This window comes from Panthera leo, chromosome D4 (assembly GCF_018350215.1).
Source record: "Panthera leo isolate Ple1 chromosome D4, P.leo_Ple1_pat1.1, whole genome shotgun sequence".
Taxonomy (NCBI): Eukaryota; Metazoa; Chordata; class Mammalia; order Carnivora; family Felidae; genus Panthera; species Panthera leo.
In genome coordinates, this window is record NC_056691.1 from 86,430,182 (window position 1) to 86,452,301 (window position 22,120).

The 22,120-nt window shown below is 47.9% G+C and overlaps 1 protein-coding gene across 1 annotated transcript; it reads left to right on the forward strand.

Moving 5' to 3' along the window:
• Positions 1 to 17,777: 17,777 nt before the first annotated feature.
• LOC122204398 (neutrophil gelatinase-associated lipocalin-like) lies at positions 17,778 to 21,697 on the forward strand. Its single transcript, XM_042911835.1, has 7 exons — positions 17,778 to 17,983; positions 18,504 to 18,640; positions 20,023 to 20,102; positions 20,246 to 20,365; positions 20,585 to 20,686; positions 21,344 to 21,374; positions 21,548 to 21,697. Exons 1-6 carry the CDS (start codon positions 17,846 to 17,848, stop codon positions 21,361 to 21,363), a joined length of 597 nt encoding a protein of 198 aa, XP_042767769.1. The 5' UTR covers positions 17,778 to 17,845; the 3' UTR covers positions 21,364 to 21,374; positions 21,548 to 21,697.
• Positions 21,698 to 22,120: the final 423 nt, after the last annotated feature.

Below are 22,120 nucleotides of genomic sequence, written 5' to 3' on the forward strand. Positions count from 1 at the left end.
TTTGTCTTAGTTTCCTACATCGCCATGGCAAGCACTTAAACACCTTTCCTTTGTACTTGGGTAGCCAGGAGTGTTTGAGGAATACCACACATATTCCACCTGGGGGAAGGGGATATGCCAGCTTGTTTTGCCCTCAGATTGCTCCACCCTCCCTCATCATATCCCCCCCTGAACAATTTTGACCTTTATATCTTAAGGCTGTTGAAGGAAGGTCTCATCTTCTATAGCTTCTTTCTGCTGAGTAGGGGCATAGAGTTGTCCCTACCTATGGGTCAATATTGGTCCCTTAGGGAACATACAGGGCAGTTAAGGTGAGGCAGCTGAATCCAAGGTGGACAACGTGTATGAACCACCTTGAGTAGAAAGGATCATGTGTTGGCTTGAAGTTATTGTAGTAATGGAGTCTTGGTACCAAGCAGAGAGACTTGGGAGAAAACAGCAAAACCTAAGTAGAATAACTAGAAAGATTAGCTCTCATTAAAAGTCCTAACAAAGCTAACAAAAATTCTCCAGTCCAAGACTTTAACCCATCACTAAGGAAAGAGAGGGATTGTTTAATGTGCCAAGTTGAGTATTCATGTTAGTAAGAAATCCATAAATATTTTTGTTGTAGTGTGGAATGTATACACAGCATTTTGTTCTTATAAGAGTATAAGTTCCACCTTGTGCAGCACTTAAAACATCTAAAGCCATTCTGTTTTGTAGAAGTGTTTTATGAATTTGAGTTATTTTAGTATTTAGTAATATAATGGTATTTTGAGAGTCATTTAAGGCCTTAACCATGTAACACATGGTGTATAGCCATCATATAGACTCTGTTTTGTTTAGTAAGCCAGGTGGTAATTAAAAACAGTGCTTTTTTTTAAATTTTTTTTTTAACCGTTTATTTATTTTTGAGACAGAGAGAGACAGAGCATGAACAGGGGAGGGGCAGAGAGAGAGGGAGACACAGAATCCGAAACAGGCTCCAGGCTCTGAGCTGTCAGCACAGAGCCCGACGCGGGGCTCGAACTCACGGACCGCGAGATCATGACCTGAGCCGAAGTCGGACGCCTAACTGACCAAGCCACCCAGGCGCCCCTAAAAACAGTACTTTTATAAAAACAAGAAAAATACTGGTTAATGGTTAGAGCAGATTATAAATCCAGTGTCTCTCAGTACTGCCAGTGAGATTTTTCAGATATTAGGCTTGAAACATCCTCGGATGCTTCTGGGAACAGGCAGCAGGAATCTGACTGGTTTTTCTGGTTTGTTAACTGAAAGTCTGTGGTGATCCTTTTGAATGGCCCATTGCAAGAAAGAACTGTTAGTAGAAATTGGGAAAGGAAGATGAAAAAGAAAGGTACAACCATCCTAAAAGAAGTTTGATGTCTTCCACAGGTTCACAGGAATAAGAAGGCAGATTCATTTACTCATTGAATTCCTGGAAAGGGGATATAGGTCTTATTTTAGATAGAGGAGCCCATGAAGTGTTCCCCTCCAACTTTATTGCAGTGGGAGTATATAATATACCCAGTAGGGGTCCTTCCATTTTGGAGTTAAATCCTCTGCTGTATTAGATTTTCAATCCTTTAATAAACCAGGTGTTTTGGGTTTACATGGAGTGGGTTTCTAGCAACTGTCAGATCAGGTGGAGGGAGGATATGGTTGGCATATTTAGAGATTTAGGAATTAACCTGGCCTCCAGTGAATAATAAAGCACTATAGTCTTTATCTATTCATAGGTCTACAGTGAGAAAATCTTTGCATACAATTATTGGAGGAATCCATCCCATTTTCCAGTTATTTAAATAATCATATGCCCATGGGGACTTATTGTCTTCACTGAATAACAAGCACAGAAAATTTTCTATACATGAAATATTGTGACAATTTTTCTGAAGTTTAGCTCAAGGTGTCTAGTTTAGGAAAACAGCAAACATTTAAAGACAATCAGAACTAGAAATTAACATCCAGAGAGCTGCGTTATGGAAACGTAGTTTTTCTCTCTAAAAACCCTCATTTCCACAGATAGCAAATCAAGACTAATTCGTTTGCAGAACAAGTCCAGTTTTAAGAAACTTTGCCTAATGATTTACATAAGCTCAGCAAGAATAGTGATTGATCCTAAGAATCTTTAAAGTTTGCTTTGCTGAAACCTGTTATAAGGAATCTCCAGCTTGAACTGGAGACTGAACTGATTGGCCTCTCCAGGCCAGAAGCCAAGCCAAGTACTTTCATCAGACAGGCCTGCAATACTTGTAGATTTTGGCAAATTCCTCCCCAGGAGGTCCCCAAGATATCCTGAAGTCCCTGCACCTGCCCAGAAGTGACATTCTTTACTCATCTGGTAAGTCTGCTGGGAAGGCATCAGGCCAACATTTCCAAGGGGCTTTATTGGCTCCATGTTTCATAAAGTCAATCTTAGTTCCTTAAAGCCACATGGTCATATCAGGTCTAATCATGTCTCTCAAATTGGACATTCCAGCCAAAGCCTTGTTAAACAAACAAACAAACAAACAAACAAAAAACATTATTTCCAATGGTGTGCTATTACAGGGAGAACAGATTCTCACTGAACTTATGCAGGTAAGTATGATGGCTGTGGAAGTATACTCACTGAGACTTTTTGAATTTCAGAGGGTTCATTCAGGTAGAGAGAAAAGTTAGATGTTTCAATTTATTTACAGAGGGATATTTTATCACATTTCTGTACATTATACATATCTTAAGATATGTATATGCTTAAGATATGCTCTTCCTTAATCTGGAAGAGCAAACATTAGAGATCCAGCAATGTTTTCAACAAGGGTCACAAAAACTATAACCTTTCTCAATTCATTTAGTCCCATATTACTAATTGTTGTTCAGTTCAAGTGTAGCTTTTTAGTTCTGGACATTCTTACCTATTTTAGTTTTAGGATTTTAAAGCTGTCAAATACCTGAATTTGTCCTCAAAGCCCTTTTAATAAATCTCCTGGAAGAGGAAACATGTTTTGTAAGAGAATAAGTACAGTAACTATAAGTGACAAAAAACTCAAAAATGGACATGGTTAACAATCTGATGAGAGTTCATTATGATACAATTGACAAGGAAATTCGGTTACCTGTGATACATGATACTTTAATAATCAGAATGTCAATTGACAACCTTATTATCAAAATATATTAAAACTTTGGGAAATGCATATATATTTGAACAGTTATAGCATTTAGCCAAGCAATATCATCTAAGTTGTACCTTATTTAACAGGGCTTTTTTCTTAACATACCAAATAAAAAGGTCTCCATGGTCAAAAAGACTTTCTTTTCAGTTTCAGTCCTGGGAAGTTTGTTAAACTGTAGAAAGTTATACAGCTATTTGCAATAGGATTAGAGAACATTTCACATCTTAAGGCTTTAAAATATTTATTTAACCAAGATGGCGATAAGAGATTCCAAAGGCAAAAATGTAGGGTGATATAGTTGTTAGCAAAACTTAGCTCCTTTAAACAGTGAGAAGTTTTAACTAATGATCAGAGACATGATAAAGATGAAACCTAAAGCTGTGGTTTTCCCGGCAGACAAAAGAGAAAACAAACCTTTCTATATTATTATTATTATTATTATTATTATTATTATTTTATCAAGAGCCAAACCATCAAAAAAACCTTTGTTTTTGAATAGAGAGAAAAGCAGAATTTTAACCTTATACGAGTGTCCTTTTAAAAACCCATTCATTGCAACATAGTCTGTCCTAACCATACATAAAGTACCTTTCCAAAGATTTCCCTTCATGAACTTTCTACAACCTTCCTTTGCATTCAAATTTTGTCCCAGGCCATTTTTCTCCAAACCAGTCTCGTTTAGGACAAAATTACTCTTTTACCTGCAAGAAAAAAAAATATATTTCCATTCCTTCTTTTTTACACATTCCTACTTTTTTACATATAGAGTTGCTTTCCTTATTTCCATCAGTCTTAATTACATTTAGCAGAATTTTGACTCTTAGCAACCTTGGTCTCCAGCTGAGACTAAGTAGCAACCATTTGTAAACTGTTACACCGGAATCCTTTAGATGGCAAATTCATGAATCAATTAAGCATAAACCATGTTTTCCAATAGACCCAAATGTTCTTAGTTTCTCTGCAGTAAGAAGTCAAAAACAAAAACCTACATTCAGTAACCAACGCTTTAGCACTCCATTCTATTTGGGAAAGACCTGGATATCCAATGAATTCAATCCCATTTATCCAAGTGTCAGATTACCAAAGACTCTGAAAACTCTCTCAACAATTATCCATGAAAACTCTGAGATACACAAAATTACCCTTTATTTTAAGTCATCTTTTTGCTAACAAATTGCAACAGAGACAACATGAGCTTCTTTGACCTTTAGGAAACATTGGTAGAAAAAAAGTTTCATATTTAATGCTGATAACTCTAAATACAAGTCTATCTTAATTAAACCAGCAAAGATAAATAAGCTTAAACACTGAATACATTCCACCTGCATCCACTTAAAGGACAATCAGTTTGTTCCCCATTTTCCCTTTTTCACCTGAGACAGCAGTGGGGGAATCTGAAGTGGGTGCTCCAAGGAGGTGCTCATTGCTTCTTGACATCGCAGGTGGGAGGATGGTATAGAAGCCAGTTATGTAGGTCACACAGGGGGTGATGTAGAAACAGGAGGACGGGGGAGGGGAAGGCAGAAAAGGTCAAGTGCCAGAAAGCAGAGAAAGAAGATTCCTGGTTCTAAACCTTGTCAGCTGGGTAAGAGGAGACCCCATGTTTGTTTGTTTGTTTGTTTGATTTCCACCAAAGTGGAAATAGGGAGTCTATGTACAGATCGACATTTCTCAGGAACAAAGGAAGTTTGGGCAACTGCTTGGAAATATTCTTTAAAGTACACATCCCGAAGTAGACTAACCATAGTTGGCTCCAATTTTAGCTGTTAACTCAGGAAATGAATGAGGGAGAGTTCCCCACATCTATTAGGAGGAGGAACAGAGAGAGTCAGCATCCCCTTTGTCAGGGATGCCCTGTGTCTCCTCTAGCACCTGAGTTCCATTAGGAGGAGGCCAAAAGGGCATCCGCTATGTCAGGAGGGAGTTTACTAGCCAAAACACATTAGGGCAAATACATTCTGCAAGAGGCTTTTCGGTCCTGGTCCTGACCTAGGTGAAGACCTGGGCCTAGGGTACCTCTGTCCATTGATCCTGTTTCCTGCAGAAGAGATCTAACTGCTAGATCCTACTAAGGCTATGCTCAGTTACAGGACATCAATCCTTTCCTAAATTTTGCAATCCAAATTGTTTCCAGTGGGTTAAAAAGGCATTCCAAGGGACAGTCTTTGGGGACTGAGGAGAAGCTCCCGTCCTTTTCCTAGGGAGAGAAAAGTAGAGAAGGTCAATTACCACAAAATATCCCACCCAACTCACAGGTGGGGTCCCCTGTGAAGGATATATCAGAGGTTCCTGAGGTGTCAAAGCAACCCGAGGTGTACCTGACACCAAATCACTCTGATCACTGACAAGATGCTAAGGCCCTCTGTGGGAGGGATGCTGGCATCCCTCTGCTTTCCCATTGCATCCTAGGCCACAAATAGGTGCCAGCATATGGGCCTAGTTTGCCTTGCTGGGAAGGCTGAAGAAACCACCGTTTTCAACCCCTGAAAAACACTGGAAAAGTTTTACAAGGGGGAATTGCCCAATTTTGTAATTTAAGTAGTAGTAGAGAACATTGACCAAAACCAGTTAAGACAGAATCACATCTTGATCTAAGTGACATTCCAACACTTACAGTCTTTAGAGCCAACTTCCTAGGAAATGGTCCTCAGTTGAGTTTTAATTCAATCAGGTACTGGTTTCACTAGCAACAGGGGAGGTCCCACAGCCAGAAATGGCTAGAACAGGGATTTGGAGGGGATCACGTAAGACCAACGAGGAGGAAACCTCACATGGGAGTCTTAAGATTGGTAGCGGTTCTAGTCACATAAGTGGCTGTCTGGTGCCCAGGACAGACAAAAAGATATAAGGAAAGGAAGAAAGAGAGGGCACAAGTATCTGGGTATTTTTACCATTCTGACCTGGGTACTCACTTCCAGCCAAAAGGCCGGCTTTCTTCTCCTCGTAGAGTAGCCACAGGCTAGAGGATTACAGACTGAGCAATGGACAGGAAAGTGTTGCAATAAGATCATACTCCTTGAAATTCCTAAAATAAGAATAAAGGAAGAAAAGAGAAAGTACTTATCAAATTTGCACCAAAGCTCAAGGTCCAGATGAAAAGACTCACACCCCCACATTGGGCGCTAAAGATGAGGTTTTAGAGGGGGGAGGGCAGTGGGGGTCTTCCAGAGCCGATGGGCAGCAAATAATTCTCAAAGATGTTTTTGGTGCAAAAAAAGTGATTTTATTAAATCATGGGGACAGGACCCGTGGGCAGAAAGAGCTGCACTGAGGTTGTATACTATGAAGTTGGGGAAGTAAAGTCAAAAGGGAGGGAGGCCTCCAGAAGGACTTTGACATACTAATGAGGACTCCTAAGATACCTGAGGTCAAGCTAAGGGTGTTTTACCTCTAGTAAGGCATTAACGTTAGGAATGGTAGGGGTTCCTGGAGAAATGTTGTACTCTGTGTTTGCCTCAAGTACTTGTCACTGGGCTGCAGAGTATCAGGAAATTTAACTTTTACCTGCCATGTCCTTCTTCCTTTTCTTCCCCACATAACGATGGTGGATAGGGTGTTAATAGGGGCTCCAGGAAACTAAATCTGTAGGCTTCTGGAGATTAGACTATTGATGAGATTGCCCTTTTCTTCTATTTTTTTTTTTTAATTTTTAAAGTTTATTTATTTTTGAGAGAAAGAGACAGAGCTTGAGTGGGAGAGGGAGAGAGAGGGAGACACAGAATTGGAAGCAGGCTCCAGGTTCTGAGCTGTCAGCACAGAGCCCGATGTGGGGCTCGAACTCACGAGTGGTGAGATCATGACCTGAGCTGAAGTCAGACGCTTAACCAACTGAGCCACCCAGGCAACCCTCTTCTAATTTTTTAAGATATTTGTAAACTGATGGAGACTTGTGTCCTGCATGACTGTGATCTCTATCAGTTAACCATATGTTTTCTTTCCTTTCCTTTGTTTTTGGGCTGCCAGAGGAATGTCACACATATCCCACCTTGAGGAGAGGGGGTTCTAGCTTGTTCTTTGCCCTCACCTTGGTATATGGTCCCTCCTCACCCAGAATGTCTTTTCTCAGTGCCCACCACCCAAAGGCCAGGCTAGGGGAGCTGGTTCCCCAGAAGCAGGTGGAAGAGCCCATGAGGTCTCTGCAAGTCTCATCTGAGGCCAGTGAGCCCTCAGGTCAGCGTCATTTCAAGCTTTGGTCAGCTCCGGCCCTCTTGGTGACATCTAGGAGACATGGCTCGGTGGCTGGGACCCATCACTGCCTCCCATGGACACTCAAGCCCCCATGAGGAAACTGTTTCCCTCCTAGAGAAAGCTAGGATCAGCCATGGCAGGAACACTTTTGGAACCTAGGCTTAGGCCCCTGGGCTCCACAGTCCAAAACTATGGCCAGAGATGGCAGGTGATGTCAGCAGTCTCCCAAAGACGAGTCTGAGTCCTTGCACTCACTGTGACCCAAAGTTCTCGGATACAGAGTGGCAAGGGCAGAGAGCCCCCATTGGGGGACCACCACCCCCACCCTTTTTCACACACTGCAGATGCATGGCCCCCATTGACCCCCTCCAGGATGGAGCTGGGACTATAGCCTCAGAGCTCTACTCTGTCAAGCTGTCTCATTTGCAATTGGCAGGCCCAGCTTGGAGTTTCTGTCCACTGAGCCCACAGGAGGGGCCAAGTCCCTTAGGGGTCAGCTGAGGTCTGGGTCCACCCTACCAATGGGGCATGGATGAGGGGAGGGGCTGACTCAAGGTGGAAATGATGGGGCTTTGGAATGATGGGGGTTCAAAGCTCACAACCAAGAATGAGTTCTTGAGACATCTTTGGTGCACAAAAGGTGATTTTGTTAAAGCACAGGGACAGAACTTTTGGGCAGAAAGAGAGCTACACTGGGGTTGTGAAGAGTGACTGGTTATATTGTTGGAGAAGTGAATAAAGTACGCTAAAGATGGCTGATGGGGCTAAAACAGACTCTGGTCTCTAGCTTAGAGACGGCTCCTCCGGGTTCTTCTTCCTTTGTTTGCTGCACGTGCGAAAACCCCTACAGATATGGAAGCTGACAACTATAAATTACCCTCCTGACTCGCGTTCAGGGCTCAGATCTTTGGAGAAACGGTCTCCTCTGAGCCCACCAGTGTTAAATAAATCTCCAATCCACCAAGATCTCCGAGTGCCGCTTGGTTTTTCCGCCAGTGTTCCAGCCTGGTTCCATAACATACTTGATTCCCTGACCGGGAAACCCAACCGCACTGGCCCATTGTTGCCACTGGTTTGGGAGAACAGCGAGGCGGTGACGGAATGAGGGATTGCAAGGAAGAGTGAGCACACTGCTTGAATTTTGGCAGTCTCCTGCTCGGTTGCCTCAGGCTGGTCCCCGCTCCACTCTTCCCACCAGACTCAGAGACCTGGTAGGTGAGGACCTGGACCCAATGTTGGAACCAGTAAGGCCGGGGCCCCAAAGAAGTCATGCCCACCCAAAAGGGTGGAAGAGGGACCTCATCAATCCCTGGAGGCCTTAATAGGTCTCACAGGTAGAAAATTTTGTGGGAGGGAATGTAATGGACTCTGGTGTGTGTGTGTGTGTGTGTGTGTGTGTGTGTGTGTGTATGAGAGAGAGAGAGAGAGAGAGAGAGAGAGAGAGAGAGAGAATGTGTGGCTCAGCCAGACTTGCCAGTCGAGTTCGAGTTTGTGGCTCCATGGACGGGCACCCTTAAGGTCCCCAAAAGTCTACAGAGTCTGAATGGGCTCTCCTGTGTTGTGGTGAGAATATAAGGTCTAGGGCGGTATTGGATCAGATTCCTATCACAAGTCACAAAGCTGAGTCTGCTACGGCCAAACCTCTCCTAAAGTTTCCCTCAGGAACACGACCAGAGGGGTATCTGATTGGTCCTCTCATCTGAGGGGATACCCTCCCTTTGTCTTTGTGACACCAAATACGAGAAAGAAATTAATAAGGGATCAAACAGCGTAAGCCTATGATTTTAGAGATCATGCTCAAAAATTTTAAAAAGGGATTTTCAGTCAATTATGGGGTGAAAATGACACCCAGGAAGTTAAGGACCTTTTGTGAACTAGAATGGCCCATATTTAGTGTAGGATGACCCCCATAAGGGACATTAGATGCTCAAATAGTGCAGCGGGTTTAGCTAATAGTCACTGGGAACCTACGCCACCCTGATCAACTTCCATACATCAACTCCTGGCTTGAAATTGCCCAAAATCCCCCAACTTGGGTACAATTCATCATTAGCAAACAGAGCCAGGCAAAGGTTTTAGCCACTTTATCTGGAGGCTCACCCAGGGAGCCAAAGAAGCGACCCACCGCTCCTCTAATATTTAAAGGAGACATGGAGGAAGATATTGTCTTTCCACCTCCTCATAACTCTTCAAGCTCCCTCCCCCTTCCCCCTGAGCTTGAAACTCCTCCCCAGTCTGTCTCTCTACAGTGGCAGCAGTCACTGCCGCTCTGCCCTGCCTCCCATCTCCCTGCCCCTCTCAGACTCAGAGAACCCTCCCCCACAGGGGCCAGCAGCCAGACTGCGCCCCAGACCCAGACCTAATGCTCTCCAAATGCCTGTAAGGGAGACAAGAGAGCCCGAAAGAGAATGTGAACGGAACAGTCCAGCCCAACCGTTCCATGATGTATTATTAACCTTTCTCTACAACTGACCTCCTCAATTGGAAACACAACACTCCATCATACTCTGAAAGCCACAAGTAATAGTCGACTTGATGGAGTCCCTCTTCCAGACCCACTGACCAACTTGAGAAGATTGTCAATGGTTACTCCGTACTCTGTTTAATACAGAAAAAAGAAGAAGAATGAGAGAAAACACGACAGTACCTAGAAGATCACACACCTCTGGGGATCAATGACCCTGATGTCTGGGCTCAAGCTGCCGCGGCTGAAGAATGCCCAACATGGGATTTCACCACAGAAGAAGGACAGGTCCACATCCAACGATACCAGGAAGCCCTCCTTTGGGGAGTCCGACCTGGAGCCAAAAAGCCCATGAACATGACTAAAATAGCGTCAGTCACACAGCATCCTGGGGAGTCTCCCAGAGACTACTAGAAAGATTATGTAAAATATATCATGTATACACCCTGTTTGACCCCGAGGCACCAGAAAGTCAACAGATGGTAAATACCTCTTTTGTGGCACAGGCTGCCCCAGATATCAGAAGAAAACTCCAGACGTTGGAGTGCTTTGCTGGGATGAATATCACTCAGCTGATAGAGGTCACCAATAATGTTTTCATGACAGAGAAGTCACAGCCGAAAGAGAAGTGGAGAGAAGACTAAAAAAGAAGGCCACCCTTCTTACAACAGCACTAAAAGAAACAGATGCTGCAAAGATGGGAAGACACCAACCACCAAAAGGGGGAAAGCCCAGGGGCACCTGGATGGCTCAGTCAGTTAAGCGTCCAACTTCAGCTCAGGTCGCGATCTTGCAGTCTGTGAGTTCGAGCCCCGCGTCAGGCTCTGGGCTGATGGCTCAGAGCCTGGAGCCTGCTTCCGATTCTGTGTCTCCCTCTCTCTCTGCCCCTCCCCCGTTCATGCTCTGTCTCTCTCTGTCTGAAAAATAAATAAAAACATTTTAAAAATTAAAAAAAAAAAAGGGGGGAAAGCCCAGAGCCCCCTTAGCAAAGGACCAATGTGCATACTGCAAAGAGAAGGGACACTGGAAGAATGAATGTCTGAATTGGAAGGGACCCTCAAAACCCAGCTGATATTGGGAAGAACCTTGAGGCCAGAACCTCGTTGGTCTGGCCGGGGTAGAATCGGACTAAGGGGGACCGGGTTCTTTCTCGCTTGGCTCCCATGAGCCCACGGTCGAAATGAAGGTAGGGGGGCGAACAATAACTGTCATGGTTGACACTGGGGCTGAATACTCCATTGTTACTTCCCCGGTGGCGCCCTTAAGCCAAAAGACAGCAACCATACTTGAGGCTACTGGGACACGGGAGATCCAGCAGCCCTTCTGTCAAGCTCAACAATGTGAACTTGGGGGTCACAAGGTCTGGCATGAGTTCCTCTACTTACCTGACTGCCCAATTCCTCTCCTGGGCTGGGATCTGCTCTCCAAACTTGGGGCCCAGATAACTTTTGAACCCACTGGACACACTAGCCTCCAATTAAACCCAAGGGAGAAGGAAACCCGGGTCTTGGTGATTACCCTGCCAAGGGAAGAAGAATGGAGACTATTCTGCACCCAGGCCCTACCCTGTAGCCCCTCAGAATTCAGGCTTACATTCCCCTCCATATGGGCTGAAGATAACCCGCCTGGACTAGCTTAGAGTCAGGCCCCCATCATTGTTGACCTGATCCCCAGAGCCCAACCTCAGAGACAAAGGCACTACCCCCTTCCACTCGAGGCTAGAATGAGTATATAAGAGCACCTGACCAAGCTCAGAGAAGCAGGTATTCTAGTTGAGTGCCAGTCGGCTTGGAATACCCCGCTCTTGCCAGTCAAGAAGCCAGGAGGAGGATACGGACCAGTACAGGATTTGAGGACCATTAACAAAGTGACTGTTTCCTTACACCCAGTGGTTCCAAACCCGTATACTCTCCTCAGCCAAATTCCAGACTCAGCCAGATGGTTTACGTGCCTCAACCTAAAGGATGCTTTCTTCTGCCTTCACCTGGCTCCTCAAAGTCAACCATTGTTTGCCTTTGAATGAACTGAGCCCGTTACAGGGCGCCAGATGCAGCTGACCTGGACACGACTTCCCCAAGGTTTCAAGAACTTGCCCACTCTTTTTGGGGAAGCACTAACTGCAGACCTCACCAACTTTCCGAGAGAAACCACAGGGTGTGTCCTCCTCCAATATGTAAACTACCTCCTTCTTGCCAGTGATACCCAAGAAGACTGAAAGGTACCCAGGCTCTCCTGCAGCTCCTATCCTACTTGGGGTACTGGGCGTTGGAAAAAGGCACAGATTTGTCAGCAGCAGGTCTGATACTTAGGCTTCCTCCTCACAAAAGGAAAAAGAGAACTAGGACCGGAAAGGAAGAAAGTTATCACCACACTGCCACAGCCCCAAACAAAACGAGGCTTGAGTGAATTTTTAGGGGCCGCAGGGTTCTGTTGCATTTGGATTCCCAGATTCTCAGCCAGAGCGAGGCCCCTCTAGGACCTGTTGGGAGGAACAGACCGGGAGCCCCTCGCATGGACTGAGGAGGCAAGGGCTGCTTTCACAGAAATAAAGTTGGCTCTGGGACAAGCCCCAGCCCTGGGTTTGCCTGACATAGAAAGGCCCTTTAACGGCTTCGTAAATGAAAAGGACAAAATAGCCCTTGGAGTGCTCACTTAGAGCATGGGGCCTTTGCAATGGCCAGTGGCCTACCTGTCAAAAAAACTTGATCCCGTGGCTGCAGGATGGCCACGGTGCCTCAGAGCTCTGGCAGCCACAGTCCTGCTCATCAAGGAGGCAGACAAACTCACACTGGGACAAACACTTAATGTTAAGGTCCCACACGCGGTCATGTCCCTCATGAGCACCCAAGGATATCGTTTCCTCTCCAATTCTCGGCTGACACAATACCAAGGCCTTCTCTATGAAAACCCAAGTGTCACTCTCAAAACAGTAAGAACACTAAACCTGGCCACCTTCCTTCCCACGGAGGAGGGAGAACCCGACCATGACTGTTCCGAAGTAGTGGATGAAGTCTACACCAGCCGCCTGGACCTCCAAGACCAGGCTATGACAGGCCCAGAAATCACTCTGTTCAGCCATGGGAACAGCATTTACAAGAGAGCAACCGAAGAGCAGGATATGTGGTAACCACAACCACCGAAGTTCTGGAAGCCAAGGACTTGCTGGAAGGATGGTCAGCACAACAAGCTGAACTGTATGCCTTAACCCGAGCCCTCATCCTTAGCAAAGGTAAACAATTTAACATCTACACTGATTCCCAGTATGCCTTCACTACTGTGCATGTACACGGGGCCATCTATAAAGAAAGAGGCCTCCTTACTGCTGCAAACTATCAAAAACAAGGAAGAAATACTAAAGCTTCTTGAGGTTGTATGGCTGCCAGACAAGGTAGCTATCCTACACTGTAAGGGACATCAGAAAGGAGACAACCCCATAACCAAGGAAATCGCCTGGCCGACAAAACAGCCAGAGCGGCCACCTGTGGTGACCCAGGCGAAGCTTCTACCTACACTATGACTCTTGCGCCCCACAGGGAAGCCTCCCCACCCCGGTACACAAACAATGAAAGAAGTTGGGCCTCGACAGAAGGGGGCACACTAAGCAAAGAGGGATGGTGGGTCATGCCAAATGGACACATCTTTGTCCTGTCATCTATGGGAAAACACCTAGTCAAGGAATATCACCAACTCACACACCTAGGGAAAACTGCACTAGAGGCCCTCCTCAAAAAGAACTACTATATCAGCCAGCTGCTGGTATTATGCCAGGCGTCAGTGAATAATGTGTAACATGTGCCAAAAACAATGCTTGGTCTGCCCCATGGCCCCTGCCTGGCACGCAAAAGATGGGGGTCACCCCTTTCAAAGACTTAGAGGTGGACTTTACTGACATACAACCAGATAAAGGGTTCAGGTACCTCCTTGTAATAATCTGCACATATTCAGGATGGGTCGTCGCATTCCTGACCAGAATGGAATGAAGCCGCGAGGTGGCCAAAGCTCTTCTATGGGAGATTGCGCCTCGATTTGGTCTACCCTTAACCATACACAGTGATAACAGGCCTGCATTTGTGGCAGACATTATACAAACCCTAACAAAGTCCCTCAACATTACCTGGAAACTGCACACTGCTTACTGACCCCAGAGCTCAGGGAAAGTAGAGTGGATGAATCGCACCCTCAAGGAAACCCTGGCTAAGTTCCACCAAGAGACTAATCTCCCATGGCCAGATTTACTGCCGCTGGCCCTCCTGTGTGCCTGATGCACACCTGGGGCACTAAGATTCTCCTCTTTTGAGTTATTTTATGAGCGACCCCCTCCCCATGTTTAGGAAAACTCCCAGGATACCTACACCAGATTGGAGACAAAAGAATAAGAGAATAGCTCCAGACCTTGGGGGCAGTCCTAAATAAGTTACAGAGATACACCATAGAGAGGGCCCCAATTTCCTTAGGGACCCCCGTTCACCTCTTTCAACCAGGAGACTCTGTGTGCACAGATTGGAAGAGGGAACCTCTTAGACCACGGTGGACTGGGCTCATACTGTCATTCTAACAACTCCTACAGCCTTAAAGTTTCAGGTATTGCCCCATGGGTCCATCACTCCAGAATTAAGAAGGCCAACTCAGAAGAACCCACAACCTGGTGAAGTGATCCAGATCCAGTCAACCTACTTAAACTGACCCTCAAAAGGGAAATTGGCCCCTGAGACCTCCAGCCCTGCTCCAGCCACACCCGGAAGATGGCTGGCCTGCGCATGGCAGAAGCTTGAGGAATCAACATGTGAACCTAGCTGGGGGGTTTGGATGTAACTCTGCTAGCCCTTGCCCCTTACTAGTGTCATAGCCCTGATCTTACTTCTTACTGTTGGGCTGATAGAGACTGTACTAACAAGGTGGACATGGGACAAAAGATGCATGCCAGGGGCGCCTGGATGGTTCAGTTGGTTAAGTAGCTGACTTCAGCTCAGGTCATGATCTCACGGTTCATGAGTTTGAGCCCCACAACAGGCTCTGTGCTGACAGCTCAGAGCCTGGAGTCTACTTTGGATTCTGTGTCTCTGTCTCTCTCTGCCCCCCCGCCCCCCTCTCATGCTCTCTCTCAAAAATAAATAAACATTAAAAAATTAAAAAAAAAAAAGATCCATGCCGGGACTCACATACCTCCTCTGGATGGGAGGGGCATTAAGTATTGCCTGTATATTATGATAACCTCTCACCCTCACAACTGCCGCTTACCCACTTTGCCCCCAGGATTGTTATATAAAAATAAGGGGGTCAAGGGCGTTCAGCACCTTCACCTCCCTCCACAAAGATTGCTACAAGGGAAAAACACCCACTCTCTGTCAGTCACCCAGTGCCCCATGGACTAAGTATTGGACCGTAGAGATAACCCAAAATGTCAGGGACCCATGTCACAACAAGGGCCTCCAGAGAGGGAAGCAAGCTTGCTACACTTACCTTCCTCAATGAGGGATCTCAGACGGAGGAGGGATGCCAGACAGGGCCCTTCAAAAAGTTATAAAGGATACCCAGGACAGGGTAATATAAGCCATAAAGGTGACCACTCCCCTGACAGCCTACCAAGGTTTGACCTTTCAGCCCTCAATCAGATGCTTACCAATTCCCCACTCCAGCGTTGGGCCAACACTACTCTACAACTCCTCCATAAAATAGATAATCACACCCAAACCTGCTGGATGTGCTTGCCGCTCAGCTGGAGGGCTTACTTAGCCACTCCTATCCCTTTGACCTCTAATTCAGCCTACCGATGCTTAGAGGCCAACTGGACTCAGATGTTATTTCCTCTTCCTTACCCCAGAGATATCCGTGTACACTGAAGATCAGCTCCTAACAGCCTTTAGCCCCAAGTTCCTGGCTAAACGGGCAATCCTGCTACCCGTTCTGGTAGGCGCAGGAATTGCGACAGGAATAGGAACCAGAATAAGGAATAGGAACCAGGTTCATCCGTAGGACTGTACCATAGACTATCTCAAGAGATAAATGAAGACATGGAACGGGTGGCAGATTCTCTGGTAAACTTACAAAGCCAAATAAACTCTCTGGCGGCAGTGACCCTCCAAAATAGGCAAGCCCTCGACCTCCTCACTTTAGAAAAAGGAGGGACTTGCATCTTTCTGGGGGAAGAATGTTGCTATTTCATAAACCAGTCAGGAATAGTTACAACTAAGGTTCAGGAACTCAAGGAAAGAATTCAACATAGACAACAGAAAAGTATCAATCAATGGAAAGGATGGGATCTCACGGATTGGGCATCCTGGCTTCCTGCCCTGGCGGGGCCCCTCCTCTCCATAATTTTACTTGTATCCATCGGCCCCTGTATACTGAATGCTGTGGTACATTTTATTGAAAACACTGTTGCTCACCAAACTACTGCACACATCTTAGCCTTCTAAGAGTACCAACCTGTAAAACTGAAAGGTGATGCCTACTAAAAGTTTTTTTTTAAAGGCATCAAGGGGGGAATGTTGGAGAAGTGAATAAAGTATGCCAAAGATGGCCAATGGAGCGAAAACAAACTCTGGTCTCTAGCTTACAGACCCCTCCTCCCGGTTCTTCTTCTTTCGTTTACTGTGTGCAAAACACCCCCCCCCCCACACACACACACACAAATATGGAGGCTGATAACTATAAATTGCCCTCCCCACTGGCATTCAGGGCTCAGATCTTTGGAGGAACAGTCTCCTCCGAGACCGCAGTTGTTAAATAAATCTTTGATCCACCAAGATCTCCGAGTGCCACTTGGTTTTTCCACCAGCGTTCCAGCCTGGTTCTGTAACAATATACCATGGGGTTGGGGGAGATAAAGTTAAGAGGAAGTTTCTAGAGGGATTTTCATATGTTCAAGAAGACTCGCACATTACTAGAGGCCTAACTGTTGTCAGGCTAAAGTTGTTTTCACCTCTAGCAAAGCATTAACATTAAGACAGTAAGGAGTTCCTGGAGAAATGGGATACTCTATATTTTCTTAAAGAATTGTCAAAAGGTAATAATGAAATTTAATGCCATGTGCCATTTCCTTCTTGCCTTTGTTGCCCATATCACTGGTGGGGGAGGGGGGGTGACAATAGGGCTCCTGGAAACCAAATATAGGCTTCTGGAGATTAGGCTTTTGATAAGATTCCCTTTTTCTCCTAATTTACTAGGACATAGGTACACTGATGGAGACTCACATCCTGCCAGATTGTGATCTCCATCAGTTAACCATTTGTATTCTTTCCTTTCCTTTGTTCTTGGGCAGCCTGGGGTGCCTGAGGAATATCACACAGATCCCACCTGGAGCTCAGGGAGCATGCTGGCATGTGCTCTGCCCTCAGCCTGCCTTGTGCTCCCTCATCAGGAACACTCTCCAGTCCACCTTTGGAGATGGGGGAGGGGAAGGGTGTCTCACCCTGTGCCAGGGCCTGATTGGGTCCCTATGGGGGACAGTGTCTGGGCTCCAAGAGCAGCACAGAGTACACTCTGTCTTTCCCTGCCGGGAACCTCCTCTTTCACCTCCCCTCCTTTCCTTGTCCCTTTGGAGAACCACAAAGCAGCATGGGCTCTGTTGATATGAGGCATTCTCTGCTTTCATCAGATACAAAAAAGGGGTACCACCCCAGTTACCCCACCCTGCACTTGGCCCCAACTGAGAGGCTTCTGGAGGTCAGAGATGACAGCCGGTCCAGATCAGAGACCCTTGTCCTCACACAGTACTAACCAGAGAGAAGAGAGTGTGGAGGGTTTCAGTGTCCTTGCCAGAGATGTGAAGATATGGGGAAGGCATCCTCCAGCCTCCTGGACCTTCCTGCCCCTCATCTTGCATAATCCTGACCTGGGGGAAGGGCAGAAAGCTTGCCATGATCTTCAGCATGAGTTGCTGACAATTGCCTCACCCTTCCTGGATTTGGTAAAGGATAAGTCATTCCACCCTGGGGTGAGCCATTGGCCACAGAGACCATAAATAGCATCCCCCCAGAAGCCTCCTCACTCACCTCCTCTTTCAGCTGATATCCGGAGTGGTGCCAGCTTCCTTGGCCCTGAAGTCATGGCCTTAGGTCTCCTGTGGCTGGGCCTTGTCCTGCTGGGGGTCTTGCAGACCCAGGCCCAGGACTCCACCCCAAACCTGATCCCAGCCCCGCCTCTGCGCAGGGTCCCTCTGCAGCCTGACTTCCAGGATGAGCAGGTAAGGGGCACGAGGGGCAGCTGCAGGCAGGCCCTGAGAAGAGTGTGAACAGAGGGGAGGAGAGGCAGGATGGGCTCAGGCTTTAGCTCAGTCTACCCTCGGGTCCCCTGATGGAAGGCACACCCCATGACCCCATCCCCACCCAACCTTGCTGACAAGATGGTCAGCTGAGCACAACTATGTTGGTCCACACTCTCTTCCCATAATCCCCGCAGTCCATGCAAGATGGGATCATCTTCAGGGCCTCTACATGATGAAGAAACTGAGGCTCAGGGATGCCAGCTGGCCACTTGCCAAGTGTCACCCTGTCCCTGACACACTAAGAGCTCTCCCCTGGCCAGATAGCTCCAGCTCCAGCTAGCTTCTTCAGCCCAGCCTGTGTGGCCAGTCTGGGTCCCAGCAGCCCAGTTAGAGGGGCTTCTGGTTGAAGCCTAGGCTGCCTAGAGATGCCTACAGGGATGGAGCAGGAGGGCCCCCTGGGGCTGCTCCTGGCTCTGCCTATCATCAGCCCCCATTGTAGTTCCAGGGAAAATGGTATGTCTTAGGACTGGCAGGGAATGAATTTAATAAAGAAAAACACGGCCAGTTTAAGATTTACTCCACCACTTACGAGCTAAATGAAGACAACAGCTACAATGCCACCTCTACCCTGGCCTGGTGAGTACCACCACCTCCTACAGGAACATGGGGGGCCTATAGGGCTGCCGTGGGGGTCCAGGAGGCAGACTGATGACATAGCTGAGCGGCAACCAAAGCTGAAAGATGATCATTCATCCTACCGCTGGGTACTGGATCCCTGTATTTATATCTTCTCTCATTCACTAGATCAACATTTCGTGGTCACTTCAGCACAGACACACGACAGTTCTGCGGATGGACACAGACTGTCATCAGGAAACAAGAGAAAGAAAGAATAGGTGTCTTGGAATGGGAGGAGGGTCACTGGATCCAGCCTAGAATCCCACCTAGGGCTTTGTCAAGAGCTTCCAGGGAGGTGGTCTGTGGGATGGGCCTTGAGGAACCAACCTGCGTCAGAAGGAGGCCTGGGACCTTCGTGGCAGGACTGCTGGACTGAGTCAGAGAGAGCCACTTCAAGAAACAGCAGGCCATTGCATGGCTGCCCTGAGCAGGAGCTGATGAGTGGTCTGGAGAGGAGGGTGACCACAGTGGCGGGGGTGTTAGGTACTGGTGAGGAGCGGGTGTGGCTGCAGCAGGAAGAGGAATGATGGTGTGCAGCCCAGGAGGCTGATCAGTCATAGGTGGAAGATGACCAGATCAGGGGCAGATTAGGACCTAGAGAGGGGAGTCAAGGATTATGCAGCACCCCTGGGTTTCTGGCTCTGGCACTTGGGGATGGGGCTAGAGCCTCTGTCATGGAAGGAGCAGAAGAAGGGCAGGTGTGGAGAGATTGGCTCTGAGGTGCCAGGGGAGATGGGATGCAGGTGAGAGGTTAGGTTTGGTCCAACAGCTAAGGGAGTCTTGGCATCCAGCAGACTGGAGTCTCAATGGTGATTCCCCCAGGAGAGTTTAAAGCAGGAGCCCACAAGATAAGAATAGGGGACAGGGGAGCCTGGGTGGCTCAGTTGTTTAAGAGTATGACATTGTCTCAGGTCATGATCATGGCTTGTGGGTCTGAGCTCCACGTTGGACTCTGTGCTGACAGCTCAGAGCCTGGAACCTGCTTTGGATTCTGTTTCCCCCTCTCTCTGCCCTTCCCTGCTCATGCACGTGCACTCTCTCTCAAAAACTAATGAAAATCTAAAAAAAAAAAAAAAAAAAAGAATAGGGGACAAATGCCTTGGTTGGCGGGGACAGTATGGTGGGAAGACTACCAAGGGGAAACAGCTCCAAAGAAAGAAGGACAGGAGGTGTGGAGGGAGAGTCTGAGCAGGTCAGGTGGGTAAGAGCACAGTAGTCAAGGACAGGCAGGGATGGGTCAGTGGGGAACAGCCAGGCACATCTCTGGGGTGGGGTGCAAGCCTACTGCTGTGGGAGGGTGGGCTATCACCCTCTCACCCACCCATCTTTTGCTTCCACAGGAACCAGACCTGTGACCACTGGCTCAGAACTTTCATCCCAACTTTGTGGCGAGGCCAATTCACCCTGGGCAACATTGAGCGTGAGTCCTGAATGGGGTGGGTCCTCAGGGGCATGAACCTCCCTGTTACCCCACACAGAAGCAATCCTGTGGAGATGGGAGAAGAATCAATAGCTCCCTCTGCCCAGTTAGGGCAGACTGAGATCTCACCATCCACCATACAGGATACACTGGAATCCAGAGGTACATTTTACGAGTGGCAGCCACAGACTACGTCCAGTTTGCCATGGTGTTCTTCAAGAAAATTTACAAACACCAGGAGTACTTCAAGATCACCCTTTATGGTGAGTCTTGCCCCTCCTGGAACCAGGATCTTGGTCATGTTGGAGGAGAAGAGGTCCGTGACACCCAGCCCCCAATGTGCCCTTCACCCCTGATCTGGGAGGCAGGAGGGGGGTCTTTCCACAGAACCCCTCAGGAGGAAGGGGTCTGAGGCATGGTTCATGGGTTCCACAATATTTATGGAGCTTTCACCAGCCATTCACCAGCCATCCTGGCCACAGGGAGGACCAAGATGCTGACCCCTGAGCTGAAGGAAAACTTCATCACCTTCGCCAAATCCTTGGGCCTCACAGATCACCACATAATCTTCGCTATCCCCATTGGTAATCACCAGGTGGAGAGAGGAGAGGGCCGTATGGGAACTGTCCAGGCCTGATGTTGCCTCACTATGGAAGGGGGGAGAGGAGGGATGCAGACCCCTGCCATGGTCACTGGAGTCTCAGGATCCACTTTGGTTTCAGGAAGACCCTGCCACAATCAGGGTTCTGGGCCCCTAGTGTTCCTCCCTCACCCTAGCTTGGGCCTGCCCACATGAGAATTGCAGGCATGGGGCGAAGCTTCCTCAGTCTCCTTGCCTGGCCACCTCCCCCTTTGCCCTGGGGCTGCCTCACTACCTACTTGGGAGGAGCCCTTGTCTTCAGGCAGCCTGGCCTGGGCAGGTGCTTCCCAAAGCCTGAGGGTCTGTCAGGACTCAGCAGGTAAACAGGCAGAAGGCTTGGTGCCCAAGCAGGAACTTGGCTGGGCCTCACCTTCCTCCTTTGAAGAACGGGTGTCACCCAGGTCTGCTTGTCCTCAGGCCTCTCCCCCAGTCCCTGCTCCATCATCCAGCCTTCTGCTGTACCATCCACGAAGGGAACCCCCAGAGCTTCTGTGGCTAGACTAGGCTGAGGCCCAGGGTAGCCCAGGGGCAGTGCAGGGGTCCTGGAGGTCAGGGATCCCACACACACCCCCGCCCATGCTGACCACTCTGTCCCACACAGATGAGTGCATGGATGAGTGAGCAAGTGTGTGGTAAGTATGGTTGGAGTGGGGGCTGATGGGAGCCAGGGTGCAGCTGGGAGGGGGTCCCAGGTCTGCCTTTGTCCAACCTTCCCAGCACTGCTGTCCTCTTTATTGCCCTGACTCCCTCTCTGGTGCCCTCTGGCTCTCTCCACCACATCCTCTTCACGTTGACCTCTGCCCAGGGCAGTGCCCAGCTGTCACCACCAACCTGGACACCACTGAGAGAGCCAGGAGACCCTTCTCAATGCACAGCCCACCAGCTGCTCCCCAGGCTGACCTGCTCATGAACCCCCTCCCTTCTTGCTAAATAAACACATGTCCCCTGGTCCTCACTCTGTGCTCCTTGACCTCTGGGCTCTCTGAGAGGGAAAAAAATCAAAGGGCAGGCTCCTATTAGCATCACTCCCAGGAAACGTGGTCCCCAGCAAGGGATGGAGGCCACAGAAGCAGTGTCCAGCTCTGACTGAATACTTCTAGCTCCCAACTCCAGGACCAGCCCCAGACCAGCAGCTGCCCTCACTTGCCCCTGCCTCCTAGCATACTGAGGGGGCACATCTCACACTCGCGTCCAGCCATCTGCAGCAAGCCCAATGGCAAAGGCCCAGCCAGGGCCAGGCAGCTGGAGAGGGTTGGGGGGTCAATGTGCTGTCACCCCCACTTCACCAGTGATGAAGTTTTAGGGCTATGGTGCAGGGTCTGGAGCAAAGGACAGAGAAAGAATTCTTAAAGATGTTTTGGTGCAAAAAAAGTGATTT